The sequence below is a fragment of the Dendronephthya gigantea genome, unplaced genomic scaffold, assembly GCF_004324835.1.
Source record: "Dendronephthya gigantea isolate DGI-Jeju-01 unplaced genomic scaffold, DenGig_1.0 000003F, whole genome shotgun sequence".
Lineage (NCBI taxonomy): Eukaryota > Metazoa > Cnidaria > Anthozoa > Malacalcyonacea > Nephtheidae > Dendronephthya > Dendronephthya gigantea.
The window spans coordinates 1,759,030-1,785,795 of record NW_021163013.1 but is presented as its reverse complement, the minus strand read 5'-3'; the positions used below and the strand labels follow the sequence as shown (position 1 = coordinate 1,785,795).

Here is a 26,766-nt window from a genome sequence, read left to right as displayed (position 1 = left end):
TTAGAAGAATACGACTTAGCCATTTCACGCGTAATCTTTGAAAAACAAACAAGATGGTTTAAGCGTATTATATAGGAGACATGTTGATGATTTGCATTATCGTAGCCAGCTTGACGATTTAGTGACTTATGCTAATATTTTCGTCTCATTGACTGTTGAAACAATGAATTTTTAAAGAAATGAATATCTTTCAATAACCTGAAATTTTTGTGAAACTGTCATTTTACAAGAAGGGCTGCTTTCCACTGTCGCGTTTTCATATGCACGTACACATGCACGTAAAAGTCTAAAGCTTATATAATTTATACTTGAAAAACTAGTCAAATAAATCGACAGAACTTAGTTTACCACATATTTCATAATGCATTTGTTGGCCCATTAATGAAGTAACAACAATTTGGAAGCATTTAATATCTTCTGCACGTAAAGGTTTAAAATCATTTAAATCATACTTATGAAATCAGGGATTGAATAGATGCCTAGGGCTGGATTCTTTTGATGATTTGGTGTGTTTTTGCTGGCATAAAAATATTTATACAACAACTAAGAAGGTTTTAAGCTTTTAATTGCGTGTACTTACGTACAAAAAACGCGACAGTGGAGAACAGCCCTAACGCATTTAACCTCATCAAGACGTTTAAACACAAGGCGTAAATTAGAAGTTAAAAATCATCTCATTGTATTTTATCATGCAGTATTTGTGGTACCTTTTCCTTTCTAATATTTCTTTACAAGACGCTGCCTGACTGGGCTCTGAAAAATAATTAAAAATTATAATATTAACATTTTAAGATATAAGAAACACTTTCCGTGTATCTATACAGTTATAGAAATTATTAGAAACACGCGTGGAAGTTTTGGGCGAACGAAAAATAATCCATGCACGTGAATGAAATCTAAGAACCAGTGTTACTATAGGCTACTACATGATGACTACATGCTATTTTCTACATTTATTTTCGTCATTTAAACAGTGTATAGTATTATTAAACTAATAGAAAGGCTTACTTGTTGATTCTTTTGTCGGAGAGTTTGAGAAGGAAGAATCCACTGCCTATCAACAAGAAGACAAATATTGAACTGTAAATTAAATAAGTCTCACATTCACGATGTGCATGTTTCAAACTGCAGTTTAAATGAGGTTACAAGCAGTTTAGCTGTCATCGATTTTTTCTTTTTATTAATTTCATTTAGTTACTAAAATCTTTCATACCAATATATAAAATAAATATTGAAATATATCAGCCGCCTAAAAAAGTGTGACTAACTATTTTCTTTAATATTTACACTGAATTTCGTTGTCTTCTCTTTGTATGAGTAATTTAATTGCATATGCATGCAAAATCTTCTGATGATACTCGCGTTTCATACTTTGTCAACTTATCACTCGATCTAAGCAAAGATAACATACTGGAGACATACTTACAAGATGGTTGAATTCAGGGTTTGTTTCCTCATCCACATCGGATGTTTCTTCAGCCTTCCTTTTGTTTAGCTCACACAGACCTTTACCAATTCCAGACGTTTTATAATTCACAGACGCACAAGATTCATGTCCAACGCAATGCAAACCGCATTCCAATTCTGAATCTGCTTGTCTTCGTTCGATGACATGATTTGCCAAGAATCGTTTCTCGTGTCTGCGAAAAATGGCTTGCTCAAGTTTCTGAATTTCTGCTTGCGCTATTTTTGAGACACACATGAACGTCAGAATTATTTTTATTTAGTTCATCATTGTATGAAATCTGACGATATATCCCTGCATCAAATTTACACCTTTTATCACAAGCAACTAGTGAGGATAACTTGAGGGAGTTGACTGTTCCGTGCAGCGTATGTTACAGATGTCATTGTGTTGATGAAATTACATAATTATGTTCCTATTTAGCTTAACTGGATTCAATAACCAATCGGAATCATGCTTTTCTGTAAACCGCGTCATAATGCAGCCTAAATATTAGCATGTTTCATAACCAAAGCAAAGCCTGATTAATATTTTATTCACCTTGTTTAGCACGTACGTTTTTAACAGAAGTTATAATAATTATTCAACAGTTATTTATAGATATTTGACATATCAATTTTTAACACTAAGATTTCCTCGATTGTAGTTAATGTACATCAAAATCTACTTCGCGTATGAAATCTACTTTAAGTGTGAGACATTATTTGTTTTGAGTATTTCTTTTGAAAAACAGTTCCATTATACGAATAGTTGGATAGGATTGTTGCATGAATATTGGCAAAAAGAAACGAAAGCTTATGGCACTTTTCCGTTTACAGCCATAGGGTTAAGTTGGAAATCCAATGTTTCACCGCGTATTTATTCTAGCCATACGTCAGTGCAAAAATCGTATACCACTAATCGTATAGTGTAAATGGCCCTTCACACATGTTAGATTTAATTAAATTTAGTCGAGTCTAAAATAATTATCTTTCATGGGGATTTTTATTACAGTCACGCGCGAGCACAAAGGGCCCCAATAATCTGCTTATGCTGCTCTGGATATTCACTATACATATTAAAAACGTGCTCTTGCTCATTCTAAGTTGTATTGCAAAGTGTTTCATGCTAATCCTGTATAATATATTTTAAACATGATTGCGTGAGCCACGCTTCAAGCAATGCAAATTTTATGTTATCATCATTTTTTTTTTAGATATTCATTGTTTTCAGAGTCAATTGTCGGTCTGGCTACGCCACTGTTATGGAGACAGATATATGTAAATAAGTTGTGGAAGACACGGACTATTGCGCTAAAATCAATTGTGCGGGTTCCGGTTTTACTGGGACAGCCAGTTTAATACCCCTTAAAACTCATTTCCTTTCATCTCGGCTAAACGGGATCATGCGACTGATGCGAGATCCATAAAAAGCTGTCTTGCATAATAGCTTAATTTAAATAGGTTCACATAAACACTTGTTATGTTCTTATTCACATCTTTCAACCAAACATAAAATATTAAAGCAGACAACAGAGCTGATGACGGATTGAAATCTTAGTGATCCCAGGCAGATTTATTTCTTATAAAATTATAACACTCGGACACTTAGTAATTAACAGACACTTCCCGAATTTGCTCTCGGGCAATGAAAACCATCCCATCATAAACAATAGATTTGATGGCCCGCCTCGTTTTTAAGCTACTGTTTTGTGTGCACTCGAGCAAATTCGGGAAATATCTATTCTCAGGAATATGAGAGTCTCTTGTCATAACTAATAAGTTCAACGATCTAGTCCCCTTTAAAAATATGTTGTCTTATTAGTTCTTTAGTCTTTCTTCGACATAAATGTCCTTAGTTATAAATATCACTACTGATTTATAAAATAATGTCCAACTACTGATCTATAAATGTTCAACTACATTTACACAGGGACTGCGGAGGAGTCAGATGTAAATAATGGAACGCACGAGCGCAACAGGACCAGCGCAACAAGAGAACGACTAAGCAATTTTCGTTGCGTAGACTTTGTACGAAAAAATCAACTTCTGCTGTATTCGCATGGATTCCAAAAACGGGAAAAGAAACGTTTTATTTTACAGTTGTAATAATTCGCCATACAGTTTACCGTATTGGGGCCCAGAGCTTGTCTAGCTTTTTGCAAAATATAGCATGCAGTTATGCTCCAGTCGTCATGATCTACCAAGCGGCTTAAAAATCTGCCCTTGTATTATCTCTTTTGGGTATCCATGCACTGTACGTCAATGCTGACGTTGTAAGCCGAACACAAATAAAATATTTGGAACGCAAGTTCGTGCAAATCTAACCTCATGCTTCTTGTTTTGACAACACTTTCGACTGCTTTATTGTCAATTTACCATTTTATATGCGGAGATGATTTAAAGTTAACAAGACGCCTGTTCTGGCGTTAACTTCGGCGCACGTGCCAGTCTTCAATATAGAGCTTCTGAACATAAACAATACAGTTCATATTCGCATTTAGATGCCTTGCGAACCTAAATGTTCGATCGCGAAATTCAAAAGGACCTCGTACTTTAAAAAGTATAGAAGTTCAATAATTATTGTTAAAAAATGTAAATAAACCGCATGATATATTCGCTTTGTCTTACACTTTGCCTTTGGAATTCGCGCTTATATAGTTATATTAAATCTTCAATCCTGTGCAAACTACGACGTTCAACGCGCCCATACACGACCACATCATCTTGTTAAACGGCGAAATAGCAGCAATATTATAAAAATAGGACCAAAATCTACATGTATTAAATATATTCTTACCCCAATTCAATCTAAACTTAGTCGAAAAGCATGAAAAGAACGGTTTATTTGTTGCTCTTGGAGGAATTGCCATGTACAATCCCCATGTACAATCAACAAAAACAATTTGATAAAACTGTTCTTTTGTACTTACAGAGCTTAGAATGCATTTTAACTCCCAAAGGGAACAAACTTTATGTTTTAGTTTAATTAATATGATATGCGTATCATGCGAGCGAAATCGAATCGCGCATTGGAAAATTAGCCAAAGCTGTGCACCACGCACAAATTTATTTTGGGATCACTTTCGATGGGAGCTTTGTAACCGTGCCTGTTTGAGTTATTTTCTACATTGAGCACTATAAATATACCTAAACTACGCTATGCTTCAGCGCTTCAGCAACGACTTGTTAGTCGAGAAGTCGTACTGCGTGGGAAATATCCCGGTTCAAATCTTGGTAAAGCACCATTATTTTACTTCATTTTTCCTTTTTTTTTAAATTTTTTTTTGAAATTGAACGTCTACAATACCATTTGGTTAGTTTCAGGGTTTATGTGTGGGACAGGTTTTTATTTTTTATTTAAGTTTCAGAATTTAAGCACTATATTTAAACTCCGAACGCAGAATTTAAGCTCCCAGCGAAAGTGATCCCAAAATAAATTTGTGCCTGGCCGCCATCTTGAATCAGGCCTGGTTACAAGGCAAATTCGAAAAAGTGAGCCCAAAATATTATTCTGCGTGCACCACAACTCTTGGGAGATAAGACTGGGACGTAGATAAATACGGTTACATACATATTTTAAATACTACAATGTTTCGCGCCATTCAGACTTGCGACGACGAAAAATAAACAAAAAAAACAAAAAAAAAACAACAAAACAAAACCGGGGCGAATTTTCAACTCCGTGCTGACGCCGGAGTAATAAGACGCCTGTTCTGGCGTTAACTCCGGCGCACGTGCCAGTCTTCAATATAGAGCTTCTGAACATAAACAATACAATATATTCGCATTTAGATGCCTTGCGAACCTAAATGTTCGATCGCGAAATTCAAAAGGACATCGTACTTTAAAAAGTACAGAAGATCAATTGTTCAAAAATGTAAATAAACCGCATGATACATTCGCTTTGTCTTACACTTTGCCTTTGGAATTCGTGCTTATATAGTTATATTAAATTTTCAATCCTGTGCAAACTACGACGTGTCAAAAAGCCCATACACGATCACATCATCTTGTTAAACGGCGAAATAGCTAGATTATTTACAAAAATGATTGCCAACATAACAGGATTCATAATATGCATATTTTATAACATTTTATAGCTGGAAAATAGTATTAAAATGCTGAACCTGCATTTGTTAAGGTCTGGTTTGTGTTTACGAATATAAAGAGCCTCTTTGAGTTTGAGAGAGAAGGAGGTTTTAGCAGTGTCTAAGATAGAAAAGCAGGACCGGGTGTATTTAGAATTGCAGTTGGGGTTTTGTAGGTGTCTATAGACGTGTGAGTTTTTGTCAGTGGAGGTGTGTTCTTTGATCCTTGTGGCGAGATGTCGGGTGGTTCACCGGTTTCACATGTTCTAAAACGCTTGAAGCATGGGTTCTAAATTTTAGAACGACGCAATTAAGCGTCGCCAGATTATAATCTAAATAATCTAAGCGACGCTTTCGTTAGTTCAGTGTTAGTTACCAGGACCGGCGGGAAAGTAAATAACAACATGGCGGCTCGTCGAAGTGCTATGTTATCCACATCACAGCGTCCAAAGCGCTTTAAAGCGGCGAAAATCAGTGTTTTGAGTGTTTCAACGTCGGGAAAAAAATCAAGAAAAAGCTTTTCTTTAAAAGTTCGGAAAAATACAATTAGTGACAGAAGTGTTGATAGACAATATGGCCAAGGAGAGTTAGATTCAGCGGTGGATAATATAAATCAAGGCACATTTGAACAGGAAATATTTGACGAGTCAGATCAGGAGGGCCCTGTAACGTCTCAACACAATAAACGGAGATTTAAAGAGTTCAGTAGCTGGGGAAATATTCGGGAAGAACTGTTAAACGGCCGAATTGAGACAGAGGCCGAGGGGTTCTTTAATAGCAGCCAGAAATGTTGTGAATGTGGGCAAAATCAGGTTGATGTTCGTTGTAACGAATGTGGCATTGAGCAGTATTTCTGCCTATTATGTGCTGAAAATATTCACGGGCGACGAAATTATTTCCATGTTTTGGAAAAGCTTCAGGTAAATGCAATTCATACTTTATTTTCATGTAGAAAATAAGTAAATGTTAGCAAAACACCATGCAATCCAGAAAAAGAGGATAGAGTGTCATTTTTGTTTTCTTTTATATGTAGGATGAAAACATTGTGCCATTTTTGTCAATCATGTTGTCATTGGAAGAGAGCATCAACAAAACTGTCCATCAGCCCAACCTAGAAATGTTGTTTGCATTGATCAGTTTGGTAATTAATTTCCTTTGTATAAACACATATATACTTGTAAGAGTTGTTGTTATTGTTAAAGGAGTTTCCATACATCTCAGGATAGAGTTTATCCATGAAATTCAAACATGATTTAGATTGAATAATTAGTTGCCAATTCTGTATGATATTTAGGTCGCCAACATCATAAACAGATACTGTTTTGTGATTGTGAGAAGGATGCTGTAACATTGATGAAAATGAAGTTATGGCCAGGAAGTGCAACAAGACCAACTCTTGCTTTCCAGGTTCAATTAATGGAGCTGGCTCGAACTCTTCTATTGGAGTGTCATGTTTCCCTGAAAAAGTTTTGTGATGCGCTAGGAATTTTTTCCAAAAAATCAACTCTTCCAAAATGGGTATAGTATTGTTTGTTTAAACATGCATTATCATTGCTACTAGAGGCTCACATTAGACTTCCACCACTGTGACCATTATATTAAAAAACATAACATACACATATCTTATTAATGGCTCACCAGATCACAATTTTTTGGCAGGTTAACAATATCTACTCCACACTAAATACTGATTCATTTGATGAATATCGGTAGAGTAACTATATAATTATTTTTGATATGTGGTACTGGTAAATTCAGAAATGTAGAATGCTTATATGTTTGCATATCATATAATGCTGTATATATATTTAAAATCTAGCTATCATCAGTATTTGCTTGGAACTGGCTTTCCCATTAGAGAACAAACCATCACAAAGCACTCATGTCCTCTTTGTCCTAAGGTACAGTGGTAGTATTTATAATTAACTGCCACATTAAATTTCAGGTTTGATTTAGAGCTGTATTACCTGTATATAGACATATAGTAAACATTGTCTTTGCACAAATGGCGTTGTAAAAAATAGTTTTGCAAGTAACTTGAATTTCTTCTTATAGGAAGGGGAATCTGGTATTCTTATAGAATCTATGGATGCTTGTTTTGGTTTGGTGCGAAAAAAGTCTGCTGCCAAATGTATTCTTCCCCCACGGCATCAACTGACTATGTTCGCAAATCAAACTGATGTTGATGAATTTGTTGAAAATTATACATCCAATGCCAAAAAAGCTGATACAGTAAGTATGCAATTTGAACCAATAATCTTGAACAACTGAAAGTGTTTTATTAAGTCTTTTTCTATTATTTAGAGCTGCAATGAGTTTAAGGCTGGGGAAGTTAACAGTATGCTTCGGTCCAAAGGAAAAAATAGATTATATGATGAGAAAGGTGTTTTTGGTCGTGTATGCAGACATGATTATCCAAAAGGCTTTATAAATATCAAACATGGTGAAAGGTACAGTAATGTGTGTACAAATTGCCCATATATGTTTCACATGTTAATAGTTAATCATTTTACAGAATTGCATACTCTGTACATGAGCTAGAGCGAGTAATCAGGACTTCAGATGAAAATTGCAAGATTAGAAGACATATATTGCTTGCACATTGGTAGCACATTTTAAGGTAAACAAATGTACTAGTAAAACTAATTGAATTCTTATACTGGACTGTTTTTTCAACAAATTCGATTTTATTTAGCAAACAACTAAAAACATTTCAAATTTTCAATGCATTTTTGCTAAGTTGCATTATTGGGACATGTATTTTGGCAAATCAAAAATGTATATGCAGTATGGTATTTCTTTAGAAAAATTCAAGACAAGATATTTTGGACCGCATTGGGTTTGCAATACCTATTTTTCATTGCTATGGCCATAAGTCATCATGCCAGGTGATTTATTTGTTCTTTAACCACTAGTCTCTACTAATGTAGATGGTAAATAGCAAGGCTTTGATTAAATCAACAGCTTTATTACTTCAAAGGTTATAAAGAAGACTGCCACTATATAGTATCGCTGATAATATTGTTAATGTACTTCATGAAGTTCATACTTTACCTACCTGTTGAACTTCAATATTTGAACCTCTCAGGTAGAATTTAGTCCAAGACGACAAGAAGGGTATGGCCTGACAGATGGTGAAGGCATTGAAAGGCTGTGGTCTTACCTAAGAGGGTTTTCCTCAATCACCAAAGAAATGAGTGCTGGACGACGAACAGATGTGCTAACTGATGCTTTGTTACATTATGGTGCTCGTCAGCTTCGAAATTTCGGTATAGAATTGTCTTTAGGAAAAATAAGTGTGTAAAATAATTTTAATGTGCAACAATTGTATTGTTCAGGAACTTCATTGCAAGCGAAACTTAAAAGGTGCTCAAGTATAATAGTGCATACATTGTCGCAAATACAAGAACTATTTTCCAAATTGCCAGGTAATTTAAATAAAGCCTTTATATTAGTGTACTGACTATAAAAGAACAAAAATGTACAGAATATACGGTATAATAACTTCGTAATAATTTTAGTTGCATATGATCCGTTCCTTATTAACACTTGGATGGAAGAGGAACGCAAATGTATTCAAGAAAGGAATTCCAAGAAAATGCGTTCGTTGACATGGGAGGAACAATATGTTCAAAATCTTCTCCATCTTTACCAACTGAGGTAATTCTACTTTTGGACATTTGTATATTTAACTTAATTTATAACTAATGATCTTCTTTTTAATGTCTCCTAGAGCTCAGATTGGAAATATTCCAGAAGGAGATCACAGCCAACTTACAGATGTGGTGAAAAAAAGCAAAAAGTATAACAATTTTGTCGAGGGTTATAACTTGATGAATCAGCTTACTAGTGTATTGCATTCTCAACATTGTTACGTTGTCTCATGGATTCTTTTCTAATAGGGTTTTAAAAGCTGTTCAGCGTATAGAAAAACAACAAAAACTCAAAAAGAGATGGAAAACTGGAGAGAGTAAGTTCAACGCCGCCGCCATTTCTCTTGAACAAAGAAGGCAAGAGTCTGTGATGGAATTGACCTACTCTTCAGCGGTTGAAAGAATGTTTCTTATCTCTCTCAAGAACAAGTACGCAGGTAATGTATACGACAGGAAGGTTTTCAGGTAGTGTATTTTTATAACTTTAATAATTTTGGTAGATGGGCAAGCAATTGCAGTCAAATTGTCCAAACAAATTTCACAAAGAACCAATGCCATCAAAGCTGCAGTTACCAGGTACAATGCATCATTGAATTCACTGGAAGACTGGATCCAAGAATTACCAGCAGAAATGCAATTTGAGGAAGCCAAAGATCCAAATTCCGTCATATACTCCCACCTAAATCACCAACAAACCAACGACACAGTGCCCTCCGCTGTGAAGAGAGCTGCAATTGATTCACATAATTCTTAGAAAGGTGCAAAGAAGAACAGAGTATTCTGCTTTTAGAAGTCGAAAGGCTGTTTCGATACTACGTGGACAGAAAAAAGAACTTGATAAGTACTGCATCACGCACTCTGGGGATCAACCAAAGCTCGTGAATGGTTTAATTGCAATGGCAAAGCAAGAAATTGTTGAAATATATAACGCATTATTTTTATTGAAGTCAAACCTTTCTGAGCACCTCAATGTGGAAGATATAATGATGAATGAAGTATGTATCAGAAAAATTGAAGCAGAACATTCGTGTGCTAAAGGTATGGGAAGAGAATTTGAATCCATTTCAAGTTTCGATGACGAAGTAGACGAAGAAGACACGCCATTGCTGGATTTTTCCGAGGACGATTCGGAAAGCTCCGATGACAGTCTAGAATAAACAAGTGAAGTCACTAAGACACACGCAGATAAAAAAGTGTAAATTCATATTTAAATACAATGTGGTCATGGGATCCTGTAAGCAGGTCATGTGGTCGTGTAAACATGTTTGTCCTACTTAAGGACTGTGTACTAGATTAAAAACAAATTAATGCACACATATTGTTCACACTCCAATGTATTTTTGTGTGCTTCATTTACATTCTAATTTAATTTATGTCAACTTACCCCATCTTAGGGTGCTTTACCACACTAACATAGCGTAGGTCACCTTAACTTGCCGCATAGTGGGGCTTAAATTGATACTTAAACGTAAGTTAGATCATGTTGATTCTGTGTAATTTTTACATCTTAACCTAAGATGTGTCATGGGATCCTGTAATCAGGTCATGTGGTCGTGTAAACATGTTTGTCCTACTAAAGGACTGGGTACTTGATTAGAAACAAATTACACGCACTGCGCTTGTTCACACTCCAATGTATTTTTGTGTGCTTCATTTACATTCTAATTTAATTTATGTCAACTTACCCTTCTTAGGGTGCTTTACCACACTAACATAGCATAGGTCACCTTAACTTGCCGCATAGTGGGGTGCTCAAATTGATACTTAAACGTAAGTTAGATCATGTTGATTCTTGTGTAATTTTTACATCTTAACCTAAGATGTGGTCATGGGATCCTGTAAGCAGGTCATGTGGTCGTGTAAACATGTTTGTCCTACTAAAGGACTGGGTACTAGATTAGAAACAAATTATACGCACAGAGCTTGTTCACACTCCAATGTATTTTTGTGTGCTTCATTTACATTCTAATTTAATTTATGTCAACTTACCCCATCTTAGGGTGCTTTACCACACTAACATAGCGTAGGTCACCTTAACTTGCCGCATAGTGGGGTGCTCAAATTGATACTTAAACGTAAGTTAGATCATGTTGATTCTTGAGTAATTTTTACATCTTAACCTAAGATGTGGTCATGGGATCCTGTATCAGGTCATGTGGTCGTGTAAACATGTTTGTCCTACTAAAGGACTGGGTACTTGATTAGAAACAAATTACACGCACTGCGCTTGTTCACACTCCAATGTATTTTTGTGTGCTTCATTTACATTCTAATTAAATTTATGTCAACTTACCCCATCTTAGGGTGCTTTACCACACTAACATAGCGTAGGTCACCTTAACTTGCCGCATAGTGGGGTGCTTAAATTGATACTTAAACGTAAGTTAGATCATGTTGATTCTTGTGTAATTTTTACATCTTAACCTAAGATGTGGTCATGGGATCCTGTAATCAGGTCATGTGGTCGTGTAAACATGTTTGTCCTACTAAAGGACTGGGTACTTGATTAGAAACAAATTACACGCACTGCGCTTGTTCACACTCCAATGTATTTTTGTGCTTCATTTACATTCTAATTTAATTTATGTCAACTTACCCCTTCTTAGGGTGCTTTACCACACTAACATAGCATAGGTCACCTTAACTTGCCGCATAGTGGGGTGCTCAAATTGATACTTAAACGTAAGTTAGATCATGTTGATTCTTGTGTAATTTTTACATCTTAACCTAAGATGTGGTCATGGGATCCTGTAATCAGGTCATGTGGTTGTGTAAACATGTTTGTCCTACTAAAGGACTGGGTACTTGATTAGAAACAAATTACACGCACTGCGCTTGTCTACACTCCAATGTATTTTTGTGTGCTTCATTTACATTCTAATTTAATTTATGTCAACTTACCCCATCTTAGGGTGCTTTACCACACTAACATAGCGTAGGTCACCTTAACTTGCCGCATAGTGGGGTGCTCAAATTGATACTTAAACGTAAGTTAGATCATGTTGATTCTTGTGTAATTTTTACATCTTAACCTAAGATGTGGTCATGGGATCCTGTAATCAGGTCATGTGGTCGTGTAAACATGTTTGTCCTACTAAAGGACTGGGTACTTGATTAGAAACAAATTACACGCACTGCGCTTGTTCACACTCCAATGTATTTTTGTGTGCTTCATTTACATTCTAATTTAATTTATGTCAACTTACCCCTTCTTAGGGTGCTTTACCACACTAAAATAGCATAGGTTACCTTAACTTGCCGCATAGTGGGGTGCTCAAATTGATACTTAAACGTAAGTTAGATCATGTTGATTCTTGTGTAATTTTTACATCTTAACCTAAGATGTGGTCATGGGATCCTGTAAGCAGGTCATGTGGTCGTGTAAACATGTTTGTCCTACTAAAGGACTGGGTACTAGATTAGAAACAAATTATACGCACAGAGCTTGTTCACACTCCAATGTATTTTTGTGTGCTTCATTTACATTCTAATTAATTTATGTCAACTTACCCCATCTTAGGGTGCTTTACCACACTAACATAGCGTAGGTCACCTTAACTTGCCGCATAGTGGGGTGCTCAAATTGATACTTAAACGTAAGTTAGATCATGTTGATTCTTGTGTAATTTTTACATCTTAACCTAAGATGTGGTCATGGGATCCTGTAATCAGGTCATGTGGTCGTGTAAACATGTTTGTCCTACTAAAGGACTGGGTACTTGATTAGAAACAAATTACACGCACTGCGCTTGTTTACACTCCAATGTATTTTTGTGTGCTTCATTTACATTCTAATTTAATTTATGTCAACTTACCCCATCTTAGGGTGCTTTACCACACTAACATAGCGTAGGTCACCTTAACTTGCCGCATTGTGGGGTGCTCAAATTGATACTTAAACGTAAGTTAGATCATGTTGATTCTTGTGTAATTTTTACATCTTAGCCTAAGATGTGGTCATGAGATCCTGTAAGCAGGTCATGTGGTCGTGTAAACATGTTTGTCCTACTAAAGGACTGGGTACTAGATTAGAAACAAATCATACGCACAGAGCTTGTTCACACTCCAATGTATTTTTGAGTGCTTCATTTACATTCTAATTTAATAACTGCGCTCTAACGAACACTCTAACATCACCTTGCCCTATCTTGGGGTGCTTGGTCACACTCAAACGTAAGTTAGATTATGTCGGTTGTTGGTGTATTTCAAAAAAGTAATCTTTAATGTACATGGTTTACTTAATTACAACATTGAGCAGAACATGATGAACGTAACAACAGATAGTTTGTAAATACAAGCCCAATACAAATGCAGTGTTTCCCTATGATGACGATAAAAATTTGGGTTGGGACGAGCTTGTGGCATCCGCAGTCAATCAGAAGCTCTCATTTCTCTTTATGATATTTACAAACAGCAGAGTCTGCCAAAGAGCCGCTTGAATTAACTTCAAATCTTAACTACAATATACTTAATTAAGAAAATCCCTGATGCTCCAAACACTTCACAATTGAAGTGTCAAAATCTACTGGTAGAACAATTATTGTCGTACGATTACATAGGAGCAAATGTTTCTTCAGCCGCAACGACCCCAGATTGCCATCAAAACAAATCACATTTAAGGCTTTGATTGATGTCTTTTTATGGAGAAGTTTAAATTCTAAATTTGAGGTCGCTTTATCCAGCCAATATCCTGAAATGCTGTCTTCTGGACTTAGAGATTCTATCTCCGTTGCGGTCCCAGGATGATAGAAAAGCCAATATGGGTCTTCTGTCTCGGTGTAAACTGGTAGAATATAACCTTTGTGTCTGAAACTGCTCTGATAGTTCGCGATAAGCGCTGACATAGCATCCTTTTCAAAATGACTGTGTAAATCTGTCATCAGGACTTGGAAATCACTTGCAGATAAATCCGGGTCAGCAACTTCTAAATCGTCCTTCTTAATTGACGTTTCTCCTGACAAAATTCTACCAATTTTGTCACTGTCTACAATTTTTGTTAATGCTTGGGAATGCTTTGAAGTGAGTTGAAGTGTTTCTTCACGGTCACTAGCCTGATTTTCAACGATGAAAAACTTTATGTTTTCTGAATTCTTCATAATGGCTTGAATGGTATTAGCACCATAGGAAGTTGGCTTTTTGAACTCTACACCATCAGGTAACCCTGTTACCTCAAACCCACCCTTATGGTAAGGTACACGAGCACAAAGTTTTCCAGAAGCCTCACCTGTCAAGCAGAAATACATACACATAATAAATTTACAATATATAGGTACTAAATAGATTAGTTTGGCATTCGACGCATGTCATGAGTGATGATTGAATAATTATATTTTGTACAAATATAAATGTAAATTATGCTAAGCTTACGGTATTTTCTGTTGAACATTGCAGCAACATCTGATGCTGAATACTTTTCGTTCGGGCATTCTGCAAAAAAAATAAGAACACAAATAATGATTAAACATCTGTAGTCAGTATTTAAAACATAAATGTACATACACATGTACTGTTCATACAAACCAAAAAATTCCATAAACTTTATTGTTGCCTCATTGTTCTCACTAAGGTACTTCAGACCTTTGCCAGTACCATAGTGGCTAATTTCTTTCGACTCATGCTCAAAAATCATGACCGATGCATCACAACCAAGGCTTTCCAAATATGACAACTAAAAAGATATAAAACACTAATTTGTTTTATATTATTAACTAGAATGACTTGTATGAAATATAAATGTATACCTGTGCTATTAGTTGTTTCTTTGCTTTCAATACTTGAGCTTTTTTTGTTTTGGTGTTAGCTCTGTTGTGCAATTATTAGCAAGTTCTCTAGCATTTTCTTTCCATTCTTCACATTTTTCCAATGAAAGTGATTTCCACTTATCAACTGCAAACTTCATTTTAGCTGACTTGCTTGATAACATTTGGCATTCGTCTAAATATTAGATTTCATTTATGTAAGTCATTTTACATACAAAATTACAGATTAAATATTGTTATACTATTTAATACTTTTTTGGTTTCAGCCCTATTTTAAAAATATTGATTTGAAATGACTAAAACCTAATTGGCATATCATTTGCAGATTTACAGAAGTTCTAATCAGAAGCAATCCACCTGGTTGCTTCTGTTGTGTTTGTCAAATTGTTCATGGAACTTATAACATGTTTTTGCACTGATGAATGCCCAGGTTATACTGCACATAACAAATACATGTGGTATTTACAAAGAAAAGGTACCAACTTAAAGACCCTTAATGGTAAATTATTCATTATTTTTTTGCATTGACAGAGTTTAAAGTTTAGCATTGCTCAAGTATAACATTTTTTAAATTAGTCACATGTTAGAAGAATACTAAAACCTGAATTCATCATTTGGGAACAGAAAAGATTATATCCAGTGATTGCACGTTTAGATGGCGGCTTGTTGGACTGTCTCTCTTCCAAATCATTTACAAAAGTAGAGCTTGCTTTTCGCTTTCTCCTTTCATTTCCTATCCATTTCTAAAAACAATAATTTATTTTACACATTATGGGTAGTCATGGCATGCTGACCATGCATTTGCAGAAGCATTAACCATTATATACTATAATTAGATATTCAAAATACATGCTTAGAGAACACATTAATTTAATGTCTTTTAATTACAGTTGGGGTAGTTGTTTTTGGTCAACTAGTATTAAACAAATATATATTCTGCCAATTGTGCAATAGAATCTTTTTATTTCAAATAGTTTTCTATTGCATGGTTGCTTTCACTATTCGCTTTTTTAAATGGAACATTCCATCTTTCAAGTAATTATGTAATATAATTTAATTACATCCTTACCATTGCACGAATGAAAACAATCTGACATTATTAGTTCATTATAAAATGTATAAATAGGATACTCAAATGCTATAAATACGATAAACAGGCATAACTTTACAACACCGTACTAAATATAAATTGAATTTACACGAAACCAAGTAATTAAAGCATTATTATATACACCTAGAAACATTAATTTTGTTGTGAAACGATCACAAACGTTTAATAACATAACGTTTGCCATTTGAAGGGTTTATTTATATTAGAACAAATTCACTAACCTTGACTTTATCAACACTAAGATTCGCTTCTTGCGCAGCTTGGTCAATGAAAGCATGCATGCATGGAGACGTTGTGGTCATGCCTTTATCATAATATTCACAAAGAATTCGTTTTTTTTCATCGGTCAAGACAGCATAACAACCCCTTTCTGTCGCCATTTTGTTTATGTTCAACACGTTGTAATAGTTATCCCAGCTTGCTTTGCGCGTGCGGATTAGATTATTTAGATTATAATCTGGCGACGCTTAATTGCGACGTTCTAAAATTTAGAACCCATGCTTCAAGCGTTTTAGAACATGTGAAACCGGTGGGTGGTTTCACCAATATAACAGGAATTACATCCTGCGCAAGTAAATTTGTATACCACAAGGGATTTTACATCACTGGGGATTGCATCCTTAAAGTTGAAAATGTTTTTGATTTTATAAGAAGTGAACACCAGTTTTAGATTTATGTCACTGTAGAATCGTTTGGCAATGTTGAGAAGTTTCTGTTCTGTAATTTGAGAGTAGTGTCCTATGCACGGGAGTTTGAAGTAATGAACGTTGGGTTGTTGTTGATCATGCAAATTGGTGTTCCGAGTTTTGTAGTTTGTGAGTTTTGTCTGTTATTGTAAGAGCTGATTTGTGTGTTCGATCAGATGTAGCGGGAACGCGTTGTGTTGAAGCGTGTTGGTGAGTTCTTTTAGATCGTTATTGAGGCCAACTTCGGTGTTATTGATTTTATAAATGCGATCTATATATGAGTGTTAATGAGACACGATTTGTACCGAAATGACGTAAAGCTAAAAAAGTTGGTCAAAAGGCCGGTGTAAGTTTTTTTGTGATAAACGGAAGGTCAAAAACGTATTGTAGAAGATTTCTTAATAAGTATATCAAGGAAAGAAATTTTGCCATCTTGTTCCGTCTCAAAAGTGAACCTAATATTATTATGGCGAGAATTAAGATAATCGAAAAAAAGTTTAGCATCAGTTTCATTTTCAAACATGCAAAACGTGTCATCAACATAACGTCGGTAGAAAAGAGGTTTGTTTCCGCTGTAGTTTTTAATCCAATTAGTTTCATGGTGGCCCATGAAAAGATTAGCCAAAACTGGAGCTAGAGGAAAGCCCATAGCTACCCCATCAATTTGATCATAAAAATAGGCCATCAAAGATAAAATGGGTTTGTGATGTAGCCAAGGTAAATAAATGTGTGAGGTCCTTTTTGTTGATTGCAAAATTAGATGGTTGTCCAATACTGTTGCAAGCATACGGGTCGTTCGTCTCGTGAAGTTTTTTATACGGATGGTAAAGTGGTTTAGGCATTTCTATTCGTTAGAAGTAAGCAACCATTCGCACCATTGGTATCGAATAGACTTTTAGTTTACGATCCGTAAATAGACTATGTGGATTCGTAAAAGCATTTTGTCGACTAGAACACGAGGCATGGAAACTAGCGTGTGTCTAAGGCGTAAGCAGCAGTATCCCCAATTATTAATTATTCGGTTAAGTTTAGATTGAGTCGGGGTAAGAATATATTTAATACATGTAGATTCTGTTCCTATTTTAATAATATCGCTGCTATTCATTGAGTATCACCTCCCATGTATATATCATATTTCTACTTTATATAATTCACAATGTAAATAATCTATATTCATTCGCACTGAAGATGGCTTATAGTTAAGTCGAAACATGTTTTCCTTAAAAAATTTTGTCGTTTATTTTAAATGCGTGATACTTTAATAATTTTAACTTCAACTCGTGCTCCCCGATGCTCACCCACACGCTCCTGATTCCCCCTGCCTGACACTTCCTGATCTTGCCCTATAAATTCGATATTTAACAGGTGGTTTTCCAAATTTAAAGAAAGCAAATATATAAGTTTTTGATGATTTATAATCATCTTCACACATACATTTAATTACTTACAAATTCAGTAAACTGAGTAAAGACTAACTGATCAACAATGATCGTTATCTTACGACTAATATTCACTAAAAGAAACTAATTGCATATTACTACACTGAAGTCTAAGTAACAAAGGGCAACCTTTCCAGCGAATATTCAGTTGAAACGATGGTCCAGCCTGATACATTTAAGCAAGTATACTGGCCATTCTCGTACCCAGACTCTGTTTAATTAGCGCTATTTGCATGAAAGTTCTTACAAATGCGCGAAAAGGCTTTAATGGCAGAATCGTTTATTTTAAATATGTAATTGCTCTTGTGCTACGATCATATGATTAAGGTATCAGTTAAGTGATAAGATCGCTTCACTTTACGTTGAAAAGTAAAAGGCTCGCGATCGATCATATGTTCTTTGAGATATTGAAAAAAGTCTTTTTGAAACAAAACAATCGCATGCTATTGTTAAGATGATAACACGACAACCATGCAGCATCATGTTATTTATTCATTTCAATACCTCAAAGTCCATTCTACACTTCGTATTAATTCGGTAACCGAGCTCATATAAACTACTAAAACATTCAAACATTCAAATATCAAGTAGCTAATAACGTGTCGAAAGGCTGTTCTTTTTAAGAATTTTATATCTATATATATGTCCAAAAACAATGAAATGTGCAATCAATACTGTTACTTATTTTGTGTCAATAAATCCCGACTGAGATTCTGCTATATGATCTGCTAATTATTAAATAATGCAAGGCTCTGAACTCTGAAGTTACTGTACAAGAATAAATCCGAATGCTGGTGTGTTTGTGTTTTCTAGGATACCACAAATGGCCATATTACCGCATGTCGTCATTCTTATGTCGCTATTACAACCAGCTGAGGTACCAAAACCAATGCACGAATCAGAAGAAAAACATCCGTCTTGATTGTTTGCTACGAGACCAATACGGACACGAAGATAACTTACAAAATATGCTGATTTAAAGTTGATTTCTACACTAAATCCTTCTCTGTTACATTTTTCAAGTAAAGCTGAGCCATTGATGAGAGATTCCCAGGCTTCCTTTCCGGCACTTGTGTTTTTGAAACTACCATCTCCGATCACGTTGTATAACGAACTTGCGGCGTAGTCCAGCGCTATCCATCTGGTCTGATTATTGACTTTCATTCCTAAGCAAATCTTGCGGAACGGTGTGTTCCAGTATGAAGCCAACTTTGTTTGTTTTTCTGTCAAGCCTTCGAGACCATCTTTGATTTTGTAGGCTACCTTGTTGGTCCAATATGAAGAGTTATAGTTGAAATCGTTCTAAAATTGAAATAATATAAATAGTTATTTCTTCTTCTTAGTTCTGATGTTTGGCTTATCCGTACTTTTGACGGATTGTTGTAAAGGTTATTATCACCTTATTCCCATCAATTTTCATCACCAGGGTCCAGCCTCCTCCTCCACATCCAGATATCGGATTCATGTGACAATAAACATCATATTCCTTGAGCGAGACATTATTTTTTATATCGTAAACACCATTGGTTTGTGAACTAAATAGTTGAGTGATAAAATTTGAATATGAGTAAGATTAGAAGAATACGACTTAGTAAATTCATGCGCAATCTTTGATAAACAAACAGGGTGGTTCAAGCGTATTTTATAATAATGTCTATTATTTCTATGGCGTTCTCCCAAGCGCTGCATGGAGAGACCTACAACCCTGGAATGGGTAAAACACTGTGATAAAACACATACACGCCGATTCTTCGCGAATTTTGTGAACAAATTTATTGCTGAAGTTCATATTTTTCACAACTTTCAAGCGATTTTCCATTATTCATGCGTATTATTATACAAGGTCCCAGAGAAAAGTTACGCTATAGAAATCATCCTATTCTCATCATTTCAATGCCTGAGCGCTATAGTGCTAAATCCACAAATGCATAGAAATGATGCAAGCAGTTTCTTTAATTTTAAATTACTCCTATTACAGTGAAAGTCTTCTTACGATAAAATCATGCGGGTTCAATTGACAAAGCGTCAGTAACCCAACACAGTAGCCCATAACACAGTAGAATTTCATTAAATTCCCGTGTTCGTAAACTCGCGGGTTTAAGAGAGGTTTAATAAACACTGAGATAATTTCATTATAGTGTCACTGTTTTTCCATGGGAACACTCAACACTGTACATAATAGGCAGGGGAATTGTTGATGATTTGCATTATCTTAGCCAGCTTGACTAACACGGCAGCCCTAACGTGTTTAACCTTATCAAGACTTTTAAACACAAGGCGTAAATTAGAAGTTAAAAATCATCTCACTGTATTTTATCATGCAATAATTGTGGTACCTGTTCCTTTCTAATATTTCTTTACAAGACCCTGCCTTACTGGGCTCTAAGAAATAATTAAAAATTATAATATTAACATTTGAGAAATAAGAAACACTTTCCGTGTTTCTATACAGTTATAGAAATTGGAAACACGCGCGTGGAAGTTTTGCGCGAATGAGAAATAATCCATGAATGAAATCAACGAATATAACTAACTTCTCTTTTAAAGAAACAGTGTTACTAGTCGCCATTTAAGTCCGTGTATATAGTATTATTAAACTAATGGAAAGGCTTAATTGTTGATTGTTTTGTCGGCAAGCTTGAGAAGGAAGAATCTATTGCCTATCAACAAAAAGAAAAAAATAATATTGAACTGTAATTTAAATAGTCTCATGTTCACGATGCGCATGTTTCAAACTGCAGTTTGAATTGGTTTATGGGTTTACAGACAGTTTAACTGTTATCAATTATTTCATTGTATTAATTTAATTTAGCTATACTAATCCTTCAAACCAATATGTAAAATTAACATTAAAATATAACGACAAAAAGGTCTGACTATATTTTTAATATTCACACCGAATTTCGTTGTCTTCTCTTTGCATAAGTTAACTTAATTGTAAAAAATCTTCAGTTCCCAAGACACCGATGATGCTCGCGTATAGTTTGTTTCGTTTCACGTTTTGTAAAATTATCTGTCGAGCTAAGCAGAGATAACGTACTGAATGAAAACTTACAAGATGATTGAATTCAGGGTTTGTTTCCTCATCGACATCGGATGTTTCCTCAGTCTTCCTTTTGTTTAGCTCACACAGACCTTTACCAATTCCAGACGTTTTATAATTCACAGACGCACACGATTCATGTCCAACGCAATGCAAACCGCATTCCAACTCTGAATCTGCTTGTTTTCGTTCGATGACATGATTCGCCAACAATCGTTTCTCGTGTCTGTGGAAAATGGCTTGCTGAAGTTGCTGAGTTGCTGGTTCGCTGTGTGCTTGCGCCAATTTTGAGACAAACATGAACGTCAAAATTATTTTTATTTGGTTCGTCATTGTATACTAATCGGACGATATATCCCTACATCAAATTTACACCTCTTATCACAAGCAACTAGTGAGGATAACTTCTGTCAAAGTGAGTTGCGTGCAGCGTATGTTACAGATGCGATTGTGTTGATGAAATTACATAATTATATTCCCATTTAGCTTAACTGGATTCATTAACCATTAACCAATCAGAATCATGCTTTTCTGTAAACTGCGTCATAAGTTTTAAAAGAAATTAGGATGTTTTATAACCAAAGCAAAGCCATATTAATATTTTATTCACCTTGTTTAGCACGTTTTTAACAGATGCTATATTTGACAGTTATTTATAGATATTTGACATATCAATTTCTAACGTTTCTTAGATTGTAGTTACAGTCGATTCCGTTTGACTGCAAAACAAAAAGCGTTCGCAACGCATGTTGGGGTCATTTATTATATGACATTTGAAATGACACATGCACTGTTTCCAGGGAATGGGCGAAGCGTTCCATTTGTGCTTTGACATAGATGCAGTGTTGTTGAAAAATCGGAAAATTGAGAATCAGAAAACAGTAACTGTCAAGGCTTTCGTACAGCCATTTGCAGTTGAGCTGGCAGCTGGCATTTGAAACGCGTTGTTCCATTGTTTGAAGCGGTGTGTTGATTGGTTAGCAACGCCTCGTTGCTAAGGGCTAAAATGATACATTTCCTAGGCTATGACATTTCTATGAATGATTATATAGATAAAATAAAAATATTTGGAAATAATCATATAGAAATGTCATACCTAGGAAATGTATTACCCGTACCTGAATTTACCTATTCCGCTGTAATGTACATTAAAATAAACTTTCGCGTGACATATACGTCATAACTTATAAGTTCAACAATCTAGTGACGTTTTAAGAATCTGTTGTTTTATTAGACTACGTTAGACTACATTACACAGCTCCGGAGCGAGAAAGTGACGGCAGAATTTGACTGCGTTTACATGCACTGCTCCGTTTGAGTTCCGAGTACAGTTTCGTTAGCGTTTACACACAAGCGTTCTTCGCTGTCAACATTCGTAAGTTGTTCGCGGGAAATTGCGCCATTTCTTTTTGAAACATTGCTTGACGTTGATATCTGTAGTCGTGGGTCGCAAAAACAATGAAAATAATACCGCCGATATAGCGAGAAAGGTGCTTGTTGATAAATTGTTGGAAAATTGTTCGCTATATTGAATTACGGCAACAACGCGCCACGCATTGTAGCGGAGTGGTATCTAAAGTGTAGCAAAATATTAACGATGTAGTGTTTACACAACGCCATGTAGCGCTCCGTTTTCGTTCGACCACATTTAGAAAGTGTGGTCGTGTCGCTACAGCAAAGGTGACGTTTTTGAACAAATCCTCTCCGGTGCTGTGCAAACGCAGCCCCGTTTTGATACTTTTTTGCACCGTTTTCAGACCGATCCGGAGTATTGTAAAGATAGTCTTAGTTGTTTACACTACGTTCACACTACTCCGGATCGGTCTGAAAACGGTGCAAAAAAGTATCAAAACGGAGTTATGCCGGTTTTCCACTAGCGATATTTTTCGCGCGAAGCGACTTTATTCCTTTGTATTTGAGCAATTTGTTATTCAAGTAAAATGTCGATTCGCGCGAAAAATATCGCTAGTGGAAAACCGGCTTTACGTTTACACAGCACGTCAGCACCGTAGCGGATTTGTTCGAAAACGTTGCTTTTGCCGTAGCGAAATGACAACAATTTCTAAACGTGGTCAAACGAAAACGGAGCGCTACATGGCGTTGTGTAAACACTACATCGTTAATATTTCGCTACACTTTAGATACCACTCCGCTACAATGCGTGGCGCGTTGTTGCCGTAACTCAATAATTTATAGCAAACAATTTTCCAACAATTTATCAACAAACCCCTTTCTCGCTATCGGCGTTATTTTTTTTTCATTGTTTTTGCGACCCACGACTACAGATATAAACGTCACACGATGTTTCAAAAAGAAAAGGCGCAATTTCCCGCGAACAACTTACGAATGTTAATTGACGGCGAAGAACGCTTGTGTTTAACGCTAAAGACACAGTATCGGAATTCAAACGGACCAGTATAAACTCAGTCAAATTCTGCCGTCACTTTCTCGCTCCGGAGCTGTGTAAACGTAGTCGTAGTCTTTCTTTGACATAAATGTGCGTCTTCCAACTTCCCGTGAAACTTCAAGAGCCTTTCGGATATCGCATTTGTGCTTTTCTTGACGACTTCAGAACTCAATTATTTTATCTAACGGACTTAGAAATGTTGCTTGGACCAGAGGATGGGACCATTTAATAGCTGCACAGCTCGTATTGAGCAATGCTATTGAAATCTGTTCCTTCGAGAGTCTATAGGGACCTTAAGCATCTAGGACGGGAACACGACGACGGCAGCTATCAATACAATGCTTCATTGAAAAGAAATGAATTAATAAATACCTACCTATGGGAGTTTTAGACGTAATCTACGTTCTGTTTACAACGGCAATTTCGGCAAAACGTCGTTTATTACGTCCTATGTAGAACGTCTGCATCTCAGGACCGAGTGAGCGCTACCTTGAATTAGGCTCTATGGAATTGTCTTTAACCCTATTTGTACCGGGGGTGCGCACAATGAGCGCACCCTTATAAATATTTGTTTGTCATTCCTAAACAACTGATTCCATTCGCTTGCCCTTTTATAACTTTTAATATTTTTCCTCTACCATCACAACTGTAAAAATTTTTTTTTGAGAGTTCAAAGTTATCCAGGCGTTTGACGACATTTGTCAAACAAGGTGTCGAGCCGAAAATAGGGAAAATGGGGGTTGGTGATTTATGACAGTATTTTTTTGGCTGAATCACTTCCAAGGACATAAATAAAATATTATCATTAGAGAGAACATATAAAGATGGATTCTTACACATGATTTGCAAAGTAAAATATCCATAATAAATTCTATAAAATGTAGTATAATATATAATATATTATAAAATACTTATATAATTTTAAATGCTTATTTATTAGACTTTATATATAAAAATGCACATATTTTTTGTACCTCTATTGCATAAGATCTCTCTATCTTTGAGAAAACTCCAAACTTTTACTAATCATATTATATTGCACAATATTACATCTCAACTGTAAATCATCTAATCAGAAAGCCCGATTTGTACCACGTGATCAGTAAATTAATCATGGAGTTCCATCGAATTTTTTCACATTATGCTATAAAAGACGAATACCCCGCTGCAGCGTATTCGAGTTTGCGTGTACCACGCGTGGATGCCTCGCACACGACTCGAGGTTGTCAACAATTTCAAAATGGAGGCAAAAGAAGCCATTTTCACCCAGCTTTTGCACTGCCTACACGTTGTTTCGATATAATATATAATTTATAGACCTTCCGCTCGGAGAATTCGACGAAATATTGATCATCCATTGCATGCAATAAGCAAATTAAAAGGTATTAAAATAGCAAGTTTGAATATAAATAGCCTACTAAAACATATAGATGAGCTCCGTGTGCTTTTGACTAATTCTTCCTTGGATATTCTTGCAATTAATGAATCAAAGATTGATGATTCAATAGCAGATAATGAAATTAATATAGCTGGATATAACATGATCCGCAATGATAGAAATAGATCTGGGGGTGGCGTAGTCCTTTACATTAGAGAAAATATATCCTTTTCTGAAAGGAAAGATCTCCTTCCAGAAACGCTTGAAATGATATGTATTGAAGTACGTAGACCACATAGAGTGGCTTTCTTAGTAAGTGTTTGGTATAGGCCGCCTAATTCCAATAACGACGCCTTTAATGAACTCGATTTATTTCTGTGTAAATGCGATCTTGAAAATAAAGAACTAATGATTGTTGGAGATATGAACTGTGATCTTGTTAAAGCAGTTCCAGACTCCCATACGCGGAGACTCCAACTGTCATGTTCTTTATACCAATTGGATCAATTAATCACTGAACCAACACGAGTGACCGCAGAATCGGCAACTTTAATCGACCTTTTTTTTAACAAACAGATCTGAAAATATAATAAATTCTGGCGTGATCCATCTTGGAATATCGGATCACAGTTTGATTTTTGCAGTTAAAAGTATTAAAGTACCGAAATTAAGGCACACTTATAAAGAAACCCGTGACTACAAAAATTTTGTTGAAAGCGATTTTATAGAAGAAATATCGCAAATCCCTTGGGAAATTGTACACCAATTTGACGATCCTAATGTATCCTGGCATGTTTGGAGATCCCTTTTTCTCGAGATACTTGATAGGCACGCGCCTATTCGGTGCAAGAGAATAAGAGGCAGCTCGGTGCCTTGGATAACATCGACGTTAAACGATTAATGAGAACCAGAGATTTTCATAAAAAGCATGCAATAAAACATTCATCTACGGCACATTGGAATAAGTATAAATCAGAACGGAACAGGGTTAATGCTGCAATGAAAAGCGCTAAAAAAACTTATTTTCGAGACAAAATTAAAGAATGCTCACATAGTAAAGATGTTAAAAAAAGTTGGAATCTGATAAACACCCTATTAAATAGAAGTAAGAAATCACCCAATGTTAACGAACTTCATATCAATAATTCAGTTATCGTAGACGACAAACAAATAGCTGACGCTTTTAATGAATATTTCGTACAAATCGGTCCTAAATTAGCGGCTGAAATGTGTGAACCTACAAACAGTTTAGATTCTCAGGATTGCTCCGATAGTTTTTCTGGCCCTCGATTTGCTTTTTCCTTAATTAGCCCAATCAATGTTGCCATAAGTCTGAGGCAACTCAAAATCTCAAAAGCGACGGGTTTGGATAATATACCTGCTAAAATACTTAGGATATCCGCAGATATAATAGCACCATCATTAACCGCCATCTTTAATTTATCTCTCAACACATGTACTTATATTGATGCATGGAAAATGGCTAGGATAACACCAATTTTTAAATCTGAAAACAGACAAAAGTGTGACAATTACCGACCTATCTCAATTCTACCGATAATAAGTAAGATATTTGAAAAGGAAATTTTTGATCAGTTATATGACCATTTATCTCAAAATCTCTTGCTCTCCAAACATCAATCAGGTTTCCGGCCAAATCACTCAACCATGACAGCACTGATCCAAATGTGCGATCAATGGTTAGAGAATATGGACAATGGCATGCTAAATGGCGCTGTTTTTCTTGATATCAGAA

General features: G+C 35.6%; 4 protein-coding genes across 4 annotated transcripts; 3 read left to right on the top strand and 1 right to left on the bottom strand.

Moving 5' to 3' along the window:
• The first annotated feature begins 5,806 nt into the window (after positions 1–5,806).
• LOC114539544 lies at positions 5,807–6,882 on the top strand. Its single transcript, XM_028560181.1, has 3 exons — positions 5,807–6,454; positions 6,568–6,675; positions 6,829–6,882. Exons 1-3 carry the CDS (start codon positions 5,939–5,941, stop codon positions 6,880–6,882), a joined length of 678 nt encoding a protein of 225 aa, XP_028415982.1. The 5' UTR covers positions 5,807–5,938.
• Positions 6,594–8,143, top strand: LOC114539533. The gene is made up of 7 exons (XM_028560172.1): positions 6,594–6,675; positions 6,829–7,052; positions 7,194–7,243; positions 7,354–7,435; positions 7,590–7,766; positions 7,839–7,984; positions 8,050–8,143. Exons 2-7 carry the CDS (start codon positions 6,888–6,890, stop codon positions 8,141–8,143), a joined length of 714 nt encoding a protein of 237 aa, XP_028415973.1. The 5' UTR covers positions 6,594–6,675; positions 6,829–6,887.
• Positions 8,144–8,242: 99 nt separating this feature from the next.
• Positions 8,243–9,941, top strand: LOC114539523. The gene is made up of 7 exons (XM_028560163.1): positions 8,243–8,422; positions 8,623–8,803; positions 8,873–8,962; positions 9,056–9,194; positions 9,268–9,336; positions 9,437–9,624; positions 9,688–9,941. Exons 2-7 carry the CDS (start codon positions 8,728–8,730, stop codon positions 9,939–9,941), a joined length of 816 nt encoding a protein of 271 aa, XP_028415964.1. The 5' UTR covers positions 8,243–8,422; positions 8,623–8,727.
• Positions 9,942–13,201: 3,260 nt separating this feature from the next.
• LOC114541442 lies at positions 13,202–16,516 on the bottom strand. Its single transcript, XM_028561366.1, has 6 exons — positions 16,279–16,516; positions 15,548–15,689; positions 14,929–15,121; positions 14,708–14,855; positions 14,555–14,614; positions 13,202–14,411 (listed from the first exon to the last, which is right to left on the bottom strand). The coding sequence occupies exons 4-6, from the start codon at positions 14,814–14,816 to the stop codon at positions 13,660–13,662; spliced, it is 921 nt and encodes a 306-aa protein (XP_028417167.1). The 5' UTR covers positions 14,817–14,855; positions 14,929–15,121; positions 15,548–15,689; positions 16,279–16,516; the 3' UTR covers positions 13,202–13,659.
• Between the last annotated feature and the right edge of the window lie 10,250 nt (positions 16,517–26,766).